Below are 18618 nucleotides of genomic sequence, written 5' to 3' on the forward strand. Positions count from 1 at the left end.
ATTTTTTAAATAAGCATTGAATTGGGTGGAAATAAATTTGGAATTGCTAAAGCTATGCATGTAATGGTTGCAAAAATATTTTGGTTTCATTATTCTGCTAATGTGTTCGGTCTAAATATCATGCTTTAGTAAAATATAAACCCGCTTGACCAAAAAACAATAAATGTAATTGGATATGGTGTGTAAAATTTTTCTATTAAAAATCACTTTGGACTAGTTAGATTAAGTTTTTTTATTTTTATTTTTTATTTTTTTTCAAACTTAAAAAAATAAAATCAAGAAGCTTGGTTGTGGCATGTCTCTTTCTATCCTGCACTACCGTGGTACAATGACTTCAACGTGCAAGAGACATGAGTGCACGTTCCATGACAACCTCTTACAGTAGGTAGAATGAACCCCAATTACAGATGTTTCTGAACATCATTATTTTCAACTCCTCACTTCATTTTTCCTTATAAATAAGAGACAAAGATTTGAGCTCTTCCATGTTCAATATTCGATAAAAAGAGAAGTACTTGAAAATGTCGAAAACAGCTGCAGTGGCTCTAGTCCTTGGACTCATCTTCTTGAACCTCTCAGACCAGTGCTATGGCCAACTGCAAGTTGGGTTCTACAAGGGCAAATGTAGGACTGCCGATGTCGAGGCTCTTGTAGGCCGTGTTATTTTGGCAAGGTTCATCAAGGACCCGACCATCGTGGCCGCCCTCCTACGCATGCAATTCCATGATTGCTTTGTCAACGTAAGAAACTTTCGTACGCTTTTTTCTTTTTTCTTTTTGAAAGTTCAAACGAACACACATGCACCTACAATATATTCTTTAGCAGGCTCGAACACTTAACCTCTTTCTTTGATGATAACATATGGGCTAACGCTACTTTGGTTTGTAGGATAATATTTTTGGCCTAGATCATTGACCATCTTAACCTACTCTATATGATCATATCACTTTAATTGAATAAAGGTGTAGAATAATTTTTTTTTTCTTTTCTTTTTCAAGTAGGTACCATGAAAAAGATTAATTCTCATATAGCATTGTAGTAAATGTTATCAGTGCATATGAACTAATGCATGTCATTCTTATGATGAGAAGGGGTGTGATGCATCTATTCTACTAGATGGGAGCAATAGTGAGAAAACTGCACCTCCTAATCTAAGTGTGAGGGGCTATGATCTCATTGATGCTGCAAAGGCTGCTGTGGAAGCAGTCTGTCCCGGAGTAGTCTCTTGCGCTGATATCATCGCCATGGCCACCAGAGACACCGTCTTCTTGGTCAGTAATATATCCTTTTTCTCTCTTCATTGCATTGAATTATTATGAAAATATGTAATGGTGAAGCAAAGTAATGGGTGGTTCTATGTTAGTATTATGTAATGATAACGTGCTAAAAATGAGACTCATCATATAATCAGAGTGGAGGAGGTCGATACAATGTACAAACAGGGCGAAAAGATGGCTTTGTATCTCTTGCCAGCAACGTGAACCTCCCGGCTCCTTCAATCTCAGTGTCGGATTCCATAGCAGCATTTGCCAAGAAAGGACTCGGTGCCATTGACATGGTTTATCTTCTCGGTACTACTCATATAAGCCTCCTTTACTCATCCTCACAATTAAATCTTCAACTGTTTGATTTGAGTTTTTGTCACTCTTCAATACATAGGTGGTCACACTGTTGGTGTAGCACACTGTTCTCTCTTCAAAGACCGGCTCTACAATTTCCAGAACACTGGAAAACCTGACCCAACTATGAGTCCTTTGCTGCTAATGTCTTTGAGACTCAGGTGTCCTCAAAATGCAGCATCTGATGGCACTGCTAATCTGGACCAGAACCCTTTTAGTTCTCTCATTGTTGACAACTCTTATTACCGGCAAATAATGCTGCTTAAAGGGGTTCTTCAAATCGACCAGGAGTTGGCATTGGATCCGCTAACCAATGCCACAGTGGCAACGATAGCCAGGGGCTTCGACTTCTCCACAAGATTTGGTCAGGCCATGGTCAAGTTGGGTGCAGTTGAAGTCCTTACCGGCACACAAGGGGAGATTAGGACATCATGCAGAGCCATCAATAAACCAATGGTTAACAATTCTCAGAATGGTCCTCAGACCTAATAATCCAACCGAGAATGCTAGCTGAAGGATTTCTATCCCTTGGATGCATTGGATCGGCTAGCATTGTCCTAAACCAAATATTTAATGTGTTCTGGTCTTTCTTCTTTGTTTTATTTTCTATTCTTGATTGATGAGAGTTACTCTATTCAACTCGACGAAGCCTTGATCCTACCATTTGCATTCAGCTAAGAGAGAGTTTCAGAGTTTGTAATTTGCTTTTTCAGTTTAGTTTGTTTAATTTTGGTTTCTGTAGTTTTTTATCTTCAAATTCATTTTGATCGATGTTGAATTGTATGGGATAGTCACTGAAACTTCTGTTTCAATCCAAGACAATAAAGATGAAACTGTTAATTTTGTGCACATTGGGGTGTAACTTTTCATTAGGGTGGCTTGTGGATCTATACTGTTTTGTGATATTGAACAAAAGTACAACTGATAAATGTGAGTTTGTTTGTTGCTCTGGACATCAAACATTGGCCTCGTTCTGTCCTCGACCTCACACCACACCTTCATCTAAGTATATAAGTTGCTTAATCATAAAAAGTAATAAATTGAAATGAATTTTATTTGATCATGTACAAATTGTCACACAACTCGTACTCTCTCATTTCCTTCAGGTATTATTAGTGAAAAAATTAAAAATTCATAAATAGTTCTTAGTATTAAGTACTAGTAAATTAGAGAAATGAGAATGGAAATAATGGTAAAAATGCTTTGGACCGTGCTTTGAACTAAGCCTTGGGTGCGAGACCCGCCTTGATCTTCTGAATGGTAGTAACATCAGTTTTAAAGGACTTGGCCAGAATTCCATCATCAATGCCAGTGGCAAAGAGAGTGGCAGGAAGAGCAGCAGTCCCGGCATTTGCACTACCAAAGGCGGAGATGGCTATGGCTTGTACTTGGCCATCAGCATTGTATTGATAGTGAATTAGTCCTTTAGGGAACACAAACATGTCCCCCATTTGGAGCTTTTGAGTGAAGAGTTTGTTCGAGGTGTCAACGAATCCCACTTCAAGACTACCTACCACGACGAAAAGAAGATCTGCAGAGCGCGGATGGCTGTGAGGTGGGTTAACAGCACCAGCTGGGAACTGAAGCACGGCTTGTGAGACACTCTGCCCATTCAGAGCCGGGAACTCTGCCATGCTAGCTTTCGTTACCTTAAAGTATGGCGGGGCTGGGACTCCCGGCTCATCAAATATTCCGTGCATTCCTGTGAAGGTGAAGAAACTACCGTTAATGCTGTTGGAGTTTCCTGGGACTATGCTTGGACCATCCAGGATCCAACCACCATTGCTGAAAGGAACAGCAGAACATGTCTGAACAATATTGAGGCCATTGTTGGCTGTTTGATTAGAAGAAAATATTAGTACCGTGTAAAACTGTTTTTGATGATTTGCTTTAACTTGACAATCAATTTATAGCATTCGTATTTAGCTTTGTCCCAACATCAGACAACGCGCAGATACAGTGACCGGCATGGTTTGATATTCGCAAAGCTTGTCTTTTTTAATTTCTTCAATGGCGTGTGGACAACTGACTGGTTAACAAGTGCCACTTGATGTTATCGACCATGTGAACGCGTTAACCAAAGCTTAGAAATTGCTTGGAAGTTGACACTTAGAGCTTGGTACACAGACTAATTAAGCAATTATGGATTGTTGGCTAAGTAATGAATATGGAGTGACAAAAAAGTGTGTAAGTACAACATTTTAGCAATTAAAAGTTTTGGGAGACAAAATGGAGAACACAATGTAATGGGGCTTCCACATTGACGCATTTTTTAATGAATTTTGGCATTGTTTACTAGCCAAATTAAAAAATCAAACTGTGACAACAATGACATTGTCAACTACACATTTAGCTGTCACACAGCAGGCCTGCAGAGAACACAAACTTCATCATTTTTTAGATTCCACTCCCTATAAATAGTGCCTCCCTCTCAGCCTAAGAACCGTGCTCAGTAACTCAGGCATTTGTCTTGTGAACATACAAGTTATAAGCCTAAAAGCAAATCATGGCAAGTACTAAAATCTTCCTACTACTAGCAGCTTCACTCGCTGTTGTCCAAATTGCAGTGGCTGGTGATGCTGACATTAACACCGACTTCGTGGTGCCATCAAATGTGAGCAATGTTGATGGGAACTTCTTCACATTCACAGGCATGGGGGTACTAGTTGGGGGAGCCCCACCAACAGCCTTTCAGGTTCTGAAAGCAAGCATGGCCGAGTTCCCAGCTCTGAATGGGCAGAGTGTTTCTTATGCTGTCCTTCAGTTCCCATCTGGCACTGTCAACCCTCCTCACACCCATCCTCGCTCTGCAGAGCTACTCTTTCTTGTTGCTGGCACGCTGCAAGTGGGCGTTGTCGATACAACCAACAAGCTCTTCACCCAAACACTGAAAACTGGGGACATGTTTGTGTTCCCTAAGGGACTTGTCCACTTCCAGTACAATCCAGATTCCCAAAATGCTGCCTTGGCAATCTCCGCTTTCGGTAGTTCTAATGCAGGGACTGCATCAGTTCCTAACAATGTGTTCACACCTGGCATTGATGATATCATTTTGGCTAAGTCTTTCAAAACTGATGTTGCCACCATACAGAAAATCAAGGCTGGTCTTGCACCTAAGGTCTGAAAGGGAATAAGCTCACCACTAGCATATTTGTTCAGCTAATGCACATTAAGCCTTTATTCTTTGTAATGCTCTTCATTTTTCTGTTTCAGCATTGAATAATTATCATTCCTAATTGTAAGGATGCTTCATATATTAATAGTTGACAGTCTTTATTTATATTTATTATTATGGTCATAAAATTATACTCTCCTTTTAATTATGTTTTCTAAAGACAATGATACTGTGACAATTCGGATTTTTTTTTAAGATTTTAATTGATTTCATTATTTTTAGTTGTTATAATTAAATATTTAATTATGATTGAAGGTTTATCAATTGGAGACTGATTATTTGATTTGGTTATTATGCAATTGTATGTGTATATGTGTGTGTGTGTGTGTGTGTGTGTATATTGTGCAAATGTGATGCAAAGGAGTTGCACTGCCAGACGAAATTAGAAGAAAAGACTGGAATTGGTTATGTGGGAGGCGGGTCTTTGATTTTTGTTTTGTTATATATATATATATATATATATATGTATAATGTCTGTGATGATGGAAGGAGGTGCACCTGACCGATTTTAAAAAGGTGAGCAGATTTGTTATGTTATCAAATGAAGATAGGAATGGGAATGGGAATGGGATTTTTGCATGGGTCCCACTTGAATAACTTTTTGGCCACAATTCTTTGGGCTTCACGTGGGTTGGTCTGGTGAAGTGAAATTGTGTTGTTGTGTATGGAATGATAAAGATAGAGAAAAAGCATTAATAAAAAGGTAGCGGCGGGACTCACCATTAATTCAAATATGTAATGACCCAATTACAAACCATCAGTTCTTTCATCTCTCTCTCACGCAGGATCGATCTCTCTCCCCGTCGGCCTCCATTTTTTTATTTTTATTTTTTTATATTTTTCTTCCATAAAAGCTTAGATTAAAGCCACACCATTAAAAATTTGATAGTGCCGTTTGCGGCAAAACGAATAGTTCGGCGAGATCTAAGTGGGTGCAAACAATTTCAGTTTTGGTGCATCCTAAAATTTGCGAAATTAGGACACGAAATTAAGGATTTTTTTCATTTTGGAGGTAGGGGTGTTTAATCTACAATCTTTTGATTCTTGGTGAATTAATCTCTCTTAATTTGTAGTATAATATGTTAAAATTATGATTAATTCATACTAAATTGTCTTGATGTTATGTGTATGAGTTATAATTCCATATATATTTCATATTTAGTGATGTGTATGTTGATTGTTGATGAAAAATAATATAGACATGCTTAAATGATTATATTTTTAATTTAAATGTGTGATTGTTAGATTGTGCTAAGTGTAAGCATGTTAAGTTTTGTATAAAATTCCTTATTAAGCATGTAAGTTATTAAGGTTGAATTGTATAAGTTATGTGAATTTCATGCTTAAATGGTTTCCATAATTGTTTTGTTGAAGGGACATGACAAAGGCATGCTTAAATGATTATGTTCTTAATTTAAATATGTTGTTGTTGAAAATTGTACTAATTGTGAGTATGGGATGTGGTGTGTGAATTTTTTTATTAAGCATGCAAGGTTGTTAAAGTAGAATTATAAAATTTTATGATACATTCATGCATAAGCATTGGGAAGAAATGGGAAAATGATTTAAAAAGGAAAGAAAATAATTTTGAGAAAAAGGTTTTTGACGTAAGGTTTGCGAAAACCTGGCCGCCTAGGAGTTGCCTAGGGACTGTGAGGTTAATGTGACCTAGAGGGAATTAGGGAGATTGCCCTCGCATGGTTGAGTTAATTGGTCCCAAATGACGCCCTAGAGTTGCCTTTGTTGGGATTTATATGCCTTGGTATAGCAAATTCCTATTTGGATTAAAGTGACATAAGTTCCTGACGTTTCTGAAATATTTATGTTTTATACAATTGGTAAATTCAATGTATTATGTTTCGATTCATTATAGAATTGATAGTGTCCACTTGATTATAAAAGATATTTATATATGTATGTGATGGCGATCAATACATGAATATAAATAGTAATCATAAATGGTTCATAGTCGGTAATTATGGATGGATTCATAATTAATTAAGACTTGAACTGGATTCGCTTTAGGTTGAGATATATTGCGAGAGCCGTCGTATGCAATTGCTTTCTATCACCGTCATGACATTTGACTCTTAAATATGAGAAAAGTATAGACTCTTTTATTAATTAATAATTACTTTGATTTGTTCGGCGGATTCTTCGGGATCCTTAGACCGACACTTTGGGTAGTTATGTAATTAATAGTTAGAGGGTTATTGTAATACCCCGATATTGTAAAAATGATTTCTTAATTAAATTAATTTATATTATATTTATTTTTAAGTGATTTGTTTTATTTAATTAGGTGCTTGATAGTTGTGATTTGTTTTATTTAATTAAGTGCGTAGGTAAATTGTATTGTTTTAATTAAATTATATATTTTGTAATTTTATTTGTTAAATTTATACGGTGTTTGATTTGTGGAATGCTAGTTAGTGAAGTGTTTATTTGATTTGCGTGATTTTATGTTGGTGTACCTTTATTGTTAATTATTGGTAGCTATTAAATTTAATTTCATTATTTTAGGTGTTTAAGTTATTTGTATTGGGATTAAAGGAAGTTGGACCAACGGATGTGGTATTGGGCTTGAAGGAAGCCTTTTTGGGTTAATTGGTAAAGGCCCGTGGTTGTGAGGATATTTAATAATTATCTTTGCATAATGATACCTATATAATTACATGTGTATATTAATTCATTATTAAATCATGTGGAGGGGTATATATGTCAATATAATTATATATTGATATATATAGGTATATATAATTTATTTAACTAATGGTTATATATGGAAGGTAATATATATATGTTTATAGTAAAATATATGTATGTATATATATTATTTACAAGATAAATATTATTTATTTTATATGATAATCCTAATGGGAAAAGGATTTAGTTTTTGTATGTATATAAATAGACACATAGGACTCTAGGGTTAGGAGTTTTTCCACGTTAGAAAAATAAGAGAATTAGAGAGAGAAGAAGAAGGGCTAACGAAGAGGAGGCCGGATCAAAGAACGTAAGAGGAGACCGGATTTGGAAAGGAAAAGGCGAGTTCTTCTCTACTTCTCCTCTTAGAACTCATAAGCTTATCACCTTAATTATCGAAATTTTAATTTTAACTTATTAAATCAAATTGTTAATCAGTGTAGATCAGCATGTTTATTCTTTACAAAATTATAAATTTAAGCATGTGAATATATGTATGAATTGTTCTGAATATTTAAATATTGTATGTGGGGTTAGGTTAATTAAATTTTATTTCTGAAATTTTTTATAGTTTGCTTTAACCTTGTGTGGTATGATGAATTAAATTAAATAGATCTTAATTTAATTATATATGTTTAATTATGCCCAAAATAATAAATAAAGCTTTTGGGATTTTTTTAGGATTTTCTGGAAATTTTCTAGAATTAATTTATATTTTGAATGTTATTTTAGAAATTGTTTTATTATATACTGTTATATATATATAAAGATTTGTAGTATAAACAACATACTGGGGTTGGATTTGCAAATCGATGCATCATTGAAGGCGTAAAATCCAGTGTGTCGCGGTCCATGGTAGTATGGTGAGCCGCAGATCAGCACCATGGATGCTGCTCGATCTAAGGAAGATGAATCCAGTGTGTACGGCATATTATAAGGTTGTGTGAAAACTAATCCAGTGGCTGAGAAGAGTTGATGGAAGGGCGGTTGATTCAGTGCTTCGCGGCACATGATGGGCTGGTACACGTTAGCATCTGGACCATAGATATGGTCCAGCCAACTAAAAATGATCTGGTGCGAGCAAGTGCACCAGAACGCAGAAGGGTAACCAATAGGGACAAGCCACACACGCGCTGAGAGTATAACAGGCGCGTGAGGGCGCGTGCAGGCGCGTGGACGCGCCTGCCGGTAAGGGGAAGCGCGTGGAGGCGCGTGGGAGTAGTCTAGGGCTATGTGGCGGCGCGTGAAGGCGCGTGGGGATGCGTGTGAGGTCCTGGAAAGTTGCTTGAGACTCCGGTGAAGTTCCAGTATTTATCTTAAGCTTGTTAGGGTTAAAATTAATCATTAGAGGGTGTGTTCTTGATATTTTGAGAGCCTCAGAGTGTTACTAAGATACCTAGTAGCATTTAGTGGTATAAATATAATTAATTAAATATTTTTGCAATGAAAGGAGGTGTATATATGTGTATATATATGTAGATATGATTTTAAATAGTCAACGATTGGTATGGAATGTATGATACACACATATATATATATATATATTACAAAATATATGTGTATATATATATTATTTAAGATTATTAAATATTATAAATCTTGTTTGGTATGACTTGATTCGTGTATGGTATGGTTGATTTAAAATCGTAATAGATACACGGTTATTAAATTAAGGACATGCTTATTATATGCATGTGAAGTCTAGTATAATTATACTTAGAGTTAAGTTTAAAATTAATACATGGTTGAATTGTAGGCATGGATGAGTTGCCAAAGGCTTTGATATACTGCCTTATTGGTTATGGATAAATTTCATATATGGGAAGCATGGTTGAATTGCTAATTAATTGTAAAAGTAAATATATTGAAGGAAGCATGGTTGAATTGCTAGTATATAAATAAATATACTTATAAATGGTATGGTTGATTTGCCGGTGCATATTTAAATTGCTATATGTGTAGATGACTAAATTACTGTTTAGGATGGAGTTAAGGTGAGTGGAGTTTACTTTATGAGAAAATTATAAAAGGGGGGGCTTGGTCTAGGTATGACTAATAATTAATTATTGGTGAGTGGTTTTGACAATTTAATGCCCTATTAACAGATAGGATTCTTGTACTATATATATAAGTATTTATATATATTGGTAGCATCGTATATTAAAGTTAAAGCTTAATTAGGGATGGTTTTGGTAAAGATGATCTGTTTATTGGTTTTCAGAGGCTTGGTAGAGAGAACTTGCTCGTAGGGTTTAACCCGCGATTTATTTTTCAGGTTGTTAGAAGGTCAAGTCTCAAGGTTGAGGATCCGCAGCTGGAGGACTTATCCATTCCTTCTATTTGCTTAAAAGTAGGATATTAGTTTTGTTTCAGTTGATATTAGTATTTATTTGGTTGAAATTCTAAATAGTAACTTTTGGTTAAGGGGTCCTTGAGTTACGGGATTCCCGAGTTGTAACCATTTGGAAGTTATTAATGGATTTACTATTAATTGGATTTCTTCAGCGTTTTATTTTATTCTTTATTTCATTTTGTAATCCGTGCTTATTTAAATACTTTAATTGGTTTGATATCCCCTGATTTTGTGCGCGGACTTGATCAACCCGTGTTCCGAAATTAGGGGGTATTACAGTTATATTTTCAATATTTGCATCATTGTTACTTGTATTTATTTTGTATTGATTATGGTTGATCACAAAGTAAATTCGAAGGTTTTCGTGTGTTTTTAGACAAAATGATTTATTATATATTTATTTAAATTATTATTTTTGTCAAACAAATGTTTTATTGTGATCGAGCCAGAAAAAATCGAAGGTACCAAAATAAATATATTAATTTAGTAGTCGGATTGATGGCTTTATTTATCCGATAACTAATTATGTATAGAGGGGTCAAAGTGCGATATTGACTTAGAGGTTATTTATTATTTAATTGGAGTTCAATTAATTTCTTTTAGTGGAGTATGAATTAATTTATGAATTAATTGAATTGGGTCCATGGACCGGGCCAATTATTAATTCATTGTAGCCAATAAAATAATAGGCCCAATGGATTCTCACTCATAGCCTAACTTGATATTGGAATCATATTAGATTTGAGACATGTGAATTAGAGATTGAGAAGGATTAGTTGTTTTCTTTTCTTTACCTTTAAGTTGCCTATAAATATACATGGTTTATGTATATTTTAGGAGTGATTTTTAGTAGAAGGAAAAATAAATATATTTTCTCTCTCTAGAAAATTAGGGTTTATGTTCTCATCTAACGGAGGCTCCCACAAGCCTAGTTTTCCAAGGTCATTCATGGAGGCTTATGAGTGATTCTTAAAGGCAAAACAATTACCAAGAAGATGGAGATCCGAGGAGAAGGCATCTTGCTAAGGGATCTACAATAAGTGAGAACATTCACTTTAGAGGAAAGATTTACTCAAACCTTTGATATAAGTATTCAATCTGTTACTTGAATGATACATCATATTTTATTTTTACATAAAACTTGTCTCTACGTGATGAATCAAGATCTATGAATCAAAATCCTTCAAAATTTTTTTAAAACTTGCACGTTTCCCAACAGCCTTGTGGTCAGGGACAGTTAGCCAATCCTTTTTTCGCGCCGCTATGAAGCTACCATTGGACGAGTTGCATTAAAGGTTTGAAAATGATGACGGAAAAGGTTTTGAAAATGGGAAGTGACATTGCATTTCATAGCATGGCATGGTTTGTTTATGACTTGGATTATTATTGTTGATGTTGTGATTGTATTTTCCCGAAAATAGTATGATCCCGGTTCTTTTTCCTATTCCTTATATGGATTCACGGAGTCACAAGAGGTGTGTCTTAGGCACCATCTACTGAGCAATTTGCTCACCCCTTATATTTAACATTTTTTCAAGACACGAAAGGGAAGTGGCGAACGACGATCCTCCACAGGGTTCGATAGGTTAGTAGACTGTTTTGACATTCTTTGTAGCTATGATCTCATTTTATTATTTATTTATTTATTCTACTATTATTATTATTTTATAAATCATGGGATGACACGTATATTATGTATTAACATAGGAAAGGACGGCAGTGTCCTTCGTTGACCTCAGGTTCAGGTAAGGATCCGGTTAGCGATTCAGACCATTAGATTCGGATAGTTACAGACACTATGATTTGCAATTATTATTTAGTCAAATCAAATAATATCCATTTGTGATGAACTGAATATTTAACTGAACTTCATTTCTTAAGCCTGCAGTTGTCAGATAGGTGACTCACTTGCCAGAGCGCAACATCCGCAGACCGTGGAGTTGATTTGTGATGATTACTTAAATGAAACTGATGTTTTAGAAATGGAATCGGAGAAAAATTAATTTTAATTCTAATTTGGATCCATAGGCCAATTCCATGCTTATTGTTAATAAATTTCTAAAAATACCAAAAGTATGCAACAATTACTATTATTATTATTATTGTCCTAGCAATCAAGTTGTACATCACTTTAGAAGTAGAGGAAGTACCATTAGACAATAGGCCTTAGTCATACCAGTTCAGACTTAACAAAGTTTTTTATTTTTATTTTTTGACAGATAGGGATATTGAGGTAGTACTAAATATTTCTGATATAATTCAACAAACTTTTTTGGACTCGAGTAGACCCATTCTATATTGGAACCAACCTAATAATCAAAATCCACTAGTTGTAGTTAGTGGCCCAGTTTTTCAGCCAAATTTCATTGTTTAAGGCTCCAGAATTTGGTTTTTTCATTTTTAAATATTTAGGGGTTTTTTTATATTAGAAGTCTAAACAGATTTGAATTACTCTGATTTTTTACATTCACTAGTTTTTAGTGATTAGATTTCTTATTCTATTAGCTTCATAATATTTAGATAAAGTTACATTTTGAACTTATTTTTAGGTTTCCTTAGGTTGTTAGCATGGTTCAGTTCGTAACGATAATCCAGCCTCCGATACTGATGAATATCGAACATCAAATTAGAATCGGCCGGTTCTTGAAGAACAAGCAGATATTTTGACCTAAACAGTCATTATGGCCTTGAGTTGGCCGATTATACCTTAGAAATGACCGGTTACTTGAGCCGGTTGGTTCTGCCCGAGAAACGGCTGGTTCTATTGTAAAACCGGCATCTCCGGTAAGGAACTTGAAGTCTTCATCTTGGCTGGTTCTGCCCGAGAAACGGCCGGTTCGATTGCAAAATCGGTCTCTTCCGTAAGGAACTTGAAGTTGTTGGTTCTGCCTAAAAAACGGCCGGTTCGATTGCAAAACCGACATCTTTTGTAAGGAACTTGAAGTCTTCATCTTGGTCATTTTTTCTTTAGTTCTCAGACAAACAATCTCTTCTTCTCAGACACAAGAAGTAGAAGGGTAAATTACACTATCTTCCCCTGAAGTTTGGGAAAAATTACACAAGAATAGAGCGTTTGACCTTTATTACTTTGACCTCCCCTAAAAGTGTGAAATGTCTTCCATACCTTTATCTAATTTAATAATAGTTTAATACATAAAAAATTGTCAAAGCAGAAGACTCTATTACCCTTTCTTTACCCTTCTTGTAAACACTATATTAGAACAAATTTTTTTTTTTTTTGAATAAAAAAGAAAACTAATCAACTTCTAAAAAAAACCTAATCAAATGTCATTAGGAAAAAAAATATTATTATTTTTGTAAAATTTAATAATATTAAATCGGTATGAAAAATGATATTTTGCATTTCAATGACATTTCATGTTATTTTTGTCATTTTATGTCAAAATATAAAGTTGTTGCTATTTTTTAACACAAGGAAAGGGTAACTTAATCATTTTTTAATTTTTATTAATGACAGGGTGTGTCGTTGAGCACACACGCCAAATTTCTGAGAATGTCAACGCAATAAAGGTCAAACACTCTACCGGTAGGTAATAAAGATCAATCACCTACCTGTGTGTAATTTGCCGAAACTGAAGTCAGTGGAATTTACTCAAAGTTGAACTATATGGGTCTTGAGTACAATGCAAATGCAAGACAAAGAGGAGAAAATAAATTACAAAAAAGAAAAGTTGGAAAAAGAAAGAGAAGATACAGAGAGGAGAGAAAATTCAAAACTTATAAATAGAGTAAGAGGTGAGGGAGAGGCCGATACGGAATCGTGATAATTAATTTCATAATATTATACCGATATTGACCCGATTGCGTTAAACCATATCTTACATTCGTTTCTGCAATTGATCCTGTCAGGGACGGAAACAGTGTAGAATTTTTAATTTTTAATTTTTTATATTTTTTTACCACTAATTTTTCTATATTTCAATTATATATCTATCCCCCCCTGGCGGATCCGTCCCTGGATCCCGTGACTGCCAACATTAACTGTAAATGTTCAATAATTAATAATAATATTATTATATTTCTATTTACCTATACTTCGTAGATTCAAAGCGTGTATCGTTGAAACCTTCATAACTTTCGCACTGTTAGATATAATTTCTTTTGTGATAATTTGTGATAACTTTTCTAAACACACTGCAGCTCTAAATTAAAAAAATATCACAATACAAATTTAAGACATAAACTCTCAGCAATTTATAAGTGGAGCTTTTAAGTGTTGAGACTACTGATATATAAATTGAGCTTCCTTACTGTAACTTATTGTGTATCAAAATAAGTTTTTTTTTTGATGCATGTGCAACACACATTACATCAAGTACGCAACATATACAATTAGAAACCGACCAACACATGCAATACTAATTAAATCAAGAATGTAACTCCCGTTCCACTTTATTTTTTACGGGACACTTTTATAATAAAATCACGCAATACTATTTTTTAGTAGTATATAGAAATTCTATACGTAGACTAATTAAGCAATTATGGACAGTTGGCTAAATAATGAATATTGAGTTGCAAAAAAGTATGATAAGTACAACAATTTAGCAATTAAAAGTTTTGGGGGACAAAATACGCGGAGAACAAAATGAAATGGAGCTTCCACATTGACGCATTTTTGTGATTTTTGGCATTGTTTACTAGCCAAATAAGAAAATTCAAACAACTGTGACAACAATGACATTGTAAACTACACATTTAGCTGTCCACCCAAGGCCTGCAGAGAACACAAATTTGATCACTTATGAGGTTCCACTCCCTATAAATAGTGCCTCCCTCTCAGCCTAAGAACCATCCTCACATTTGTCTTGTGAACATACATACAAAGTTATAAGCTTATAAGATGGCAAGCGCTAAAATCTTCCTACCACTAGCAGAGCTTCACTCGCCGTTGTCCAAATTGCAGTGGCCGGTGATGCTGACATTAACACCGACTTCGTGGTGCCATCAAATGTGAGCAATGTTGATGGGAACTTCTTCACATTCACAGGCATGAGGGTACTTGTTGGGGGAGCCCCACCAACAGCCTTTAAGGTACTGAAAGCAAGCATGGCCGAGTTCCCGGCTCTGAATGGGCAGAGTGTTTCTTATGCTGTCCTTCAGTTCCCATCCGGCACTGTCAACCCCCCTCACACCCATCCTCGCTCAGCGGAGCTACTCTTCCTCATTGATGGCACGCTGCAAGTGGGCTTTGTAGATACAACCAACAAGCTCTTCACTCAGACACTCACAACTGGGGACATGTTTGTGTTCCCCAAGGGACTTGTTCAGTTCCAGTATAATCCCGATGCCCAAAATGCTGCCTTGGCAATTTCGGCTTTCGGGAGTTCTAATGCAGGCACTGCATCAGTTCCTAACAATGTGTTCACCACTGACATTGATGACACCATTTTGGCTAAGTCGTTCAAAACTGATGTTGCCACCATTCAAAGCATCAAGGCTGGTCTTGCACCTAAGGTCTGAATGGGAAAAGGCTCAACACCAGCATATTAGTTCAAATATTTATTCACTTCGATCATGCCTTTATTCTTCGTAATTTTGTGTATTTTTCTGTTTCAGCATTGAATAATTATCCTTCCTAATTGTAAGGGTGCTTCAAATATTAATAGTTGACAGTCTTCATTTATTAATTATTATGGTCTTTAAATTATATTTTCCTTTTGATTATGTGCTGTAAATGCGATGATTTGCAATTATTATTCAAGTCAAATCATATAATATCCATTTGTGATGCATTTTTTAGACCGTGTCTCGCTAGATCGAGCACAAACATCTCCTGATAATTAACCCCCACAATGTACTCGTGGAGTTTCAGACCCTTTACCCTTCACTTTGAAAGGACAGGAAGAACCATTGGGCCATAGGCCTTGGCCGAAGCAGTTTAGACTTGGACAAGTTTCTTGCTAGACGAGGATAAGCAATTTTTTTTTAGACTTGGAAATTGGCGCAGGACAAAAAATTTCTAATATAATTCAACGAAACTTTTTTCTACTCGAGTAGACCCATTCCCGATTGAAACTAACCCAATAATCAAATTTCGCCCGGTTTCTTAGCTGAATTCCACTGTTTAGGGCTCCAGAATTAGGTTTTTCCGTTTTTAAATATTTCAATTGTTATTTTTATTAAAAGTCTAAACATATTTGAATTAGTCTGATTTTTGGCATTCACTAGTTTTTAGTGATTACCGTTATTCTATTTTTTTCATAATTTTTAGATAAAGTTAACATTTTGAACTTGAAGTCTTATGAAGTTAGCATGGTTGGTTTCCAAATGGGGAACAGTAATCCAGCCTCCGGATACTGATAAGTATGGGAAAAGGCTCAACACTAGACTAGCTCAGTTATTTAACATTATGCCTTTGTTCTTGGTCATTCTGTGCATTTTATTTTATTTTATTTTATTTTTTGGTTAGCATTGAATAATTATCATTCTTGATTGAAAGGATGCTTCAAATTTTAACTGTTGACTGTCTTCATTTATTAATTAAAATGATCATAAAGTTATATTGTCCTTTAAACCATGTGTGGTAAAAGGCAATTAATTATATGATGATTTGCCATAATTATTGGACGAAATTATATAATTTCCATTTGTGATGAACTGAATTTCATAATCTTGTGCCTGCATTTGTTAAGACAGCTCATCACGTGCTACAACACAACATCCAAATAGTTGATTTTTAATGATCGGGGTGCCTTAAAATTAAAATTGAAAAAAAAATTAGTTAATTTTAATTTCAACGAGCCAGATTCCATATTTTTGAATCTTCAGTAGGAAGAATAATATGTTAATCACTTACACAACACAACATTCAAATAATTGATTTTTTATTTTTGGGTTAATTTCACTGACACCCCCTCAAATTTGGTCAAATATCTGTAATGTCTGTATAAGTGCATATGCGTATATATTCCTCTGTGTGTGTGGTGTACTTTAACAGCAAAAGAAAAAGAGAATAGAAAAGAAAAAAAAATGTGGGACCCACGCCCCTTTTAAGTGGATTGTGAGACTACATTTGGTCTCTGCCTTCTCACTTTCTCTTTCTCCCGTCTCTGTTTCCTGTCGGCATTTTTTTTGTTTTTTTTATTTTCCAAAGTCAATGCTTGATTTCTCCCCCAATTCTTAGTGTTTTTAAGTGTCGTTTGCGGCAAAACGAAGAGCACGACGAGCTCTACATGTGTGTACCAGCAATTTCAGTTTCAAGCAACCTAGGGAGTCCCAAAATCTTGACCCATTTTGAGGGTTTGTGTTGCAAATTGGGAGTTTTTGCATAACATAGAGGTAGGGGTCTCTAATTCCTACAATTTTGTTCCTTTGTGAATTAATTGTTCTTGATTAGTGTCCTAGCATGCTAAATTGTGATGATTGTTCCTTTGTGAATTAATTTTTCTTGATTAGTATCCTATTAGTATTCTAGCATGCTATATTGTGATAATTATTCCTTAAAGTGACTTGATTGTATATATAAAATATGTGAGAAGGTGTATTTAATTGAATTATAAGGTGTATTTAATTGAATTGTACGAAAATAATAATAATAAAATGAAATAAAATAAAATAAAAACATGCTTAATGTGTTAGTTTTCCATGCCAATTAATTTGTTAGAAATTTATGTGAAAGCTTGTTAATTGTGTGTTAAAAATTCTCTCCATTTCCATATATGCACATAAGCACTGGGCATGAAAGAAAAGGGAAAGTGTTTTGAAATGAAATTAAAATGAGGATTTTATTGGACTTGTCGGGTTGTTACAAATTTGGTATCAGAGCCTTGGTTCGAAAACTATTAGGACGACGGGTAGAGGCCTACATAGGGGTTGCATGGGAAGTCATTTGCATAGTTTATGTGATTAATTGTTAAAGTGTTTTGTTATGTGAAAAAGCATGCTTAACTGTTTACTTGTTTACATGCTTACGTGCTTATGTGCTTATATGCTTATATTAATGTATTCATTGCATAGTTTTGCATGCCAAGTGTTAGTATAGCATTCTTTTGTGTTGAGTTGTTCACGGTTAGACTTTAGTTTATCGTTATTGAATCGTTTTATTTGTTTTACAGAACGATGTCACGGCGTGAGGAACCCAGGGAAGTTGGCCCTAGGCCAACAAGGGGTGATGTTGGCGAGAGCTCGAGCTCCAATCCGGCGGAACCAGTTGATGAGGACACACTTTTTTGGGATTTAATTGCCCCAAGAGTTGTTCCTACAAGGAGGGATAATGTGGAAGCACTCGTTGAAGGGGGTGAAAGTCCGGCGGAACTAGTATTGAATCGCTTGTTGCAGAGGGCCTTGAGGGCCACCATTGCTACTCAGCCGCAGCCGATACCACAACCTGTAGTGTAAGTGGAAGAGACGCCAGCACAGAAGCGTCTCAAGATTATTAAAGGGTTTTCTCAGTTGATGCCGGTAATGTTTGAAGGCGGTGCAGATCCCATGGTAGCGGATGACTACATGGAGCAAGTTGAAACTCAATTGACTTCTATGGATGTGACGAAGGATCATTTGAAAATCATCCTAGCCACTTACAAGTTCACAAAGGATGCTAAGTTTTGGTGGAAATCGATCACAAATCAATATAAGATTGAAGAGATAAAGTATTTCCGTGCCTCCAATAGGTGGGAGTTAAAGAATCAGTTTATTGGCCTTATCCAAGGCAATATGTCAGTGACAGAATACGAGAACAAGTTCACGTCTCTTTCCCACTTTGCTTCAGAGATGGTGAGTAATGAAGTTGATAAGGTTCGGAA

General features: G+C 35.3%; 4 protein-coding genes across 4 annotated transcripts; 3 read left to right on the plus strand and 1 right to left on the minus strand.

Moving 5' to 3' along the window:
• Positions 1-521: 521 nt before the first annotated feature.
• LOC132269806 (peroxidase 60) lies at positions 522-2108 on the plus strand. Its single transcript, XM_059771047.1, has 4 exons — positions 522-740; positions 1092-1271; positions 1412-1571; positions 1660-2108. Exons 1-4 carry the CDS (start codon positions 522-524, stop codon positions 2106-2108), a joined length of 1008 nt encoding a protein of 335 aa, XP_059627030.1.
• Positions 2109-2839: 731 nt separating this feature from the next.
• On the minus strand, positions 2840-3589 carry LOC132269807 (putative germin-like protein 9-2). Its single transcript, XM_059771048.1, has 2 exons — positions 3565-3589; positions 2840-3453 (listed from the first exon to the last, which is right to left on the minus strand). The coding sequence occupies exons 1-2, from the start codon at positions 3587-3589 to the stop codon at positions 2840-2842; spliced, it is 639 nt and encodes a 212-aa protein (XP_059627031.1).
• A 536-nt stretch (positions 3590-4125) lies between these two features.
• On the plus strand, positions 4126-4838 carry LOC132269808 (germin-like protein 9-3). Its single transcript, XM_059771049.1, has 2 exons — positions 4126-4737; positions 4833-4838. Exons 1-2 carry the CDS (start codon positions 4126-4128, stop codon positions 4836-4838), a joined length of 618 nt encoding a protein of 205 aa, XP_059627032.1.
• A 6321-nt stretch (positions 4839-11159) lies between these two features.
• LOC132269809 (germin-like protein 9-3) lies at positions 11160-15439 on the plus strand. The gene is made up of 3 exons (XM_059771051.1): positions 11160-11215; positions 14749-15331; positions 15434-15439. Exons 1-3 carry the CDS (start codon positions 11160-11162, stop codon positions 15437-15439), a joined length of 645 nt encoding a protein of 214 aa, XP_059627034.1.
• Positions 15440-18618: the final 3179 nt, after the last annotated feature.

The sequence above is a fragment of the Cornus florida genome, unplaced genomic scaffold (genome assembly GCF_030987335.1).
Source record: "Cornus florida cultivar Cherokee Brave unplaced genomic scaffold, ASM3098733v1 CherokeeBrave_3.0.0_Hap2_Chr08, whole genome shotgun sequence".
Taxonomy (NCBI): domain Eukaryota; kingdom Viridiplantae; phylum Streptophyta; class Magnoliopsida; order Cornales; family Cornaceae; genus Cornus; species Cornus florida.

What these genes read in the sequence shown, in the direction of transcription:
- LOC132269809 (XM_059771051.1), top strand. Translation starts at nt 11,160, where the DNA reads ATGACGGAAAAGGTTTTGAAAATGGGAAGTGACATTGCATTTCATAGC. An exon ending in GCATTTCATAGCATGGCATG is followed by an intron (nt 11,216 to 14,748) that starts GTTTGTTTATGA and finishes TCCTACCACTAG; the next exon opens with CAGAGCTTCACTCGCCGTTG.
- LOC132269807 (XM_059771048.1), bottom strand. Translation starts at nt 3,589, where the DNA reads ATGCCGGTCACTGTATCTGCGCGTT. An exon ending in GGTCACTGTATCTGCGCGTT is followed by an intron (nt 3,454 to 3,564) that starts GTCTGATGTTGG and finishes CTAATCAAACAG; the next exon opens with CCAACAATGGCCTCAATATT.
- LOC132269806 (XM_059771047.1), top strand. Translation starts at nt 522, where the DNA reads ATGTCGAAAACAGCTGCAGTGGCTCTAGTCCTTGGACTCATCTTCTTG. An exon ending in TCCATGATTGCTTTGTCAAC is followed by an intron (nt 741 to 1,091) that starts GTAAGAAACTTT and finishes TATGATGAGAAG; the next exon opens with GGGTGTGATGCATCTATTCT. An exon ending in CCAGAGACACCGTCTTCTTG is followed by an intron (nt 1,272 to 1,411) that starts GTCAGTAATATA and finishes TCATATAATCAG; the next exon opens with AGTGGAGGAGGTCGATACAA.
- LOC132269808 (XM_059771049.1), top strand. Translation starts at nt 4,126, where the DNA reads ATGGCAAGTACTAAAATCTTCCTACTACTAGCAGCTTCACTCGCTGTT.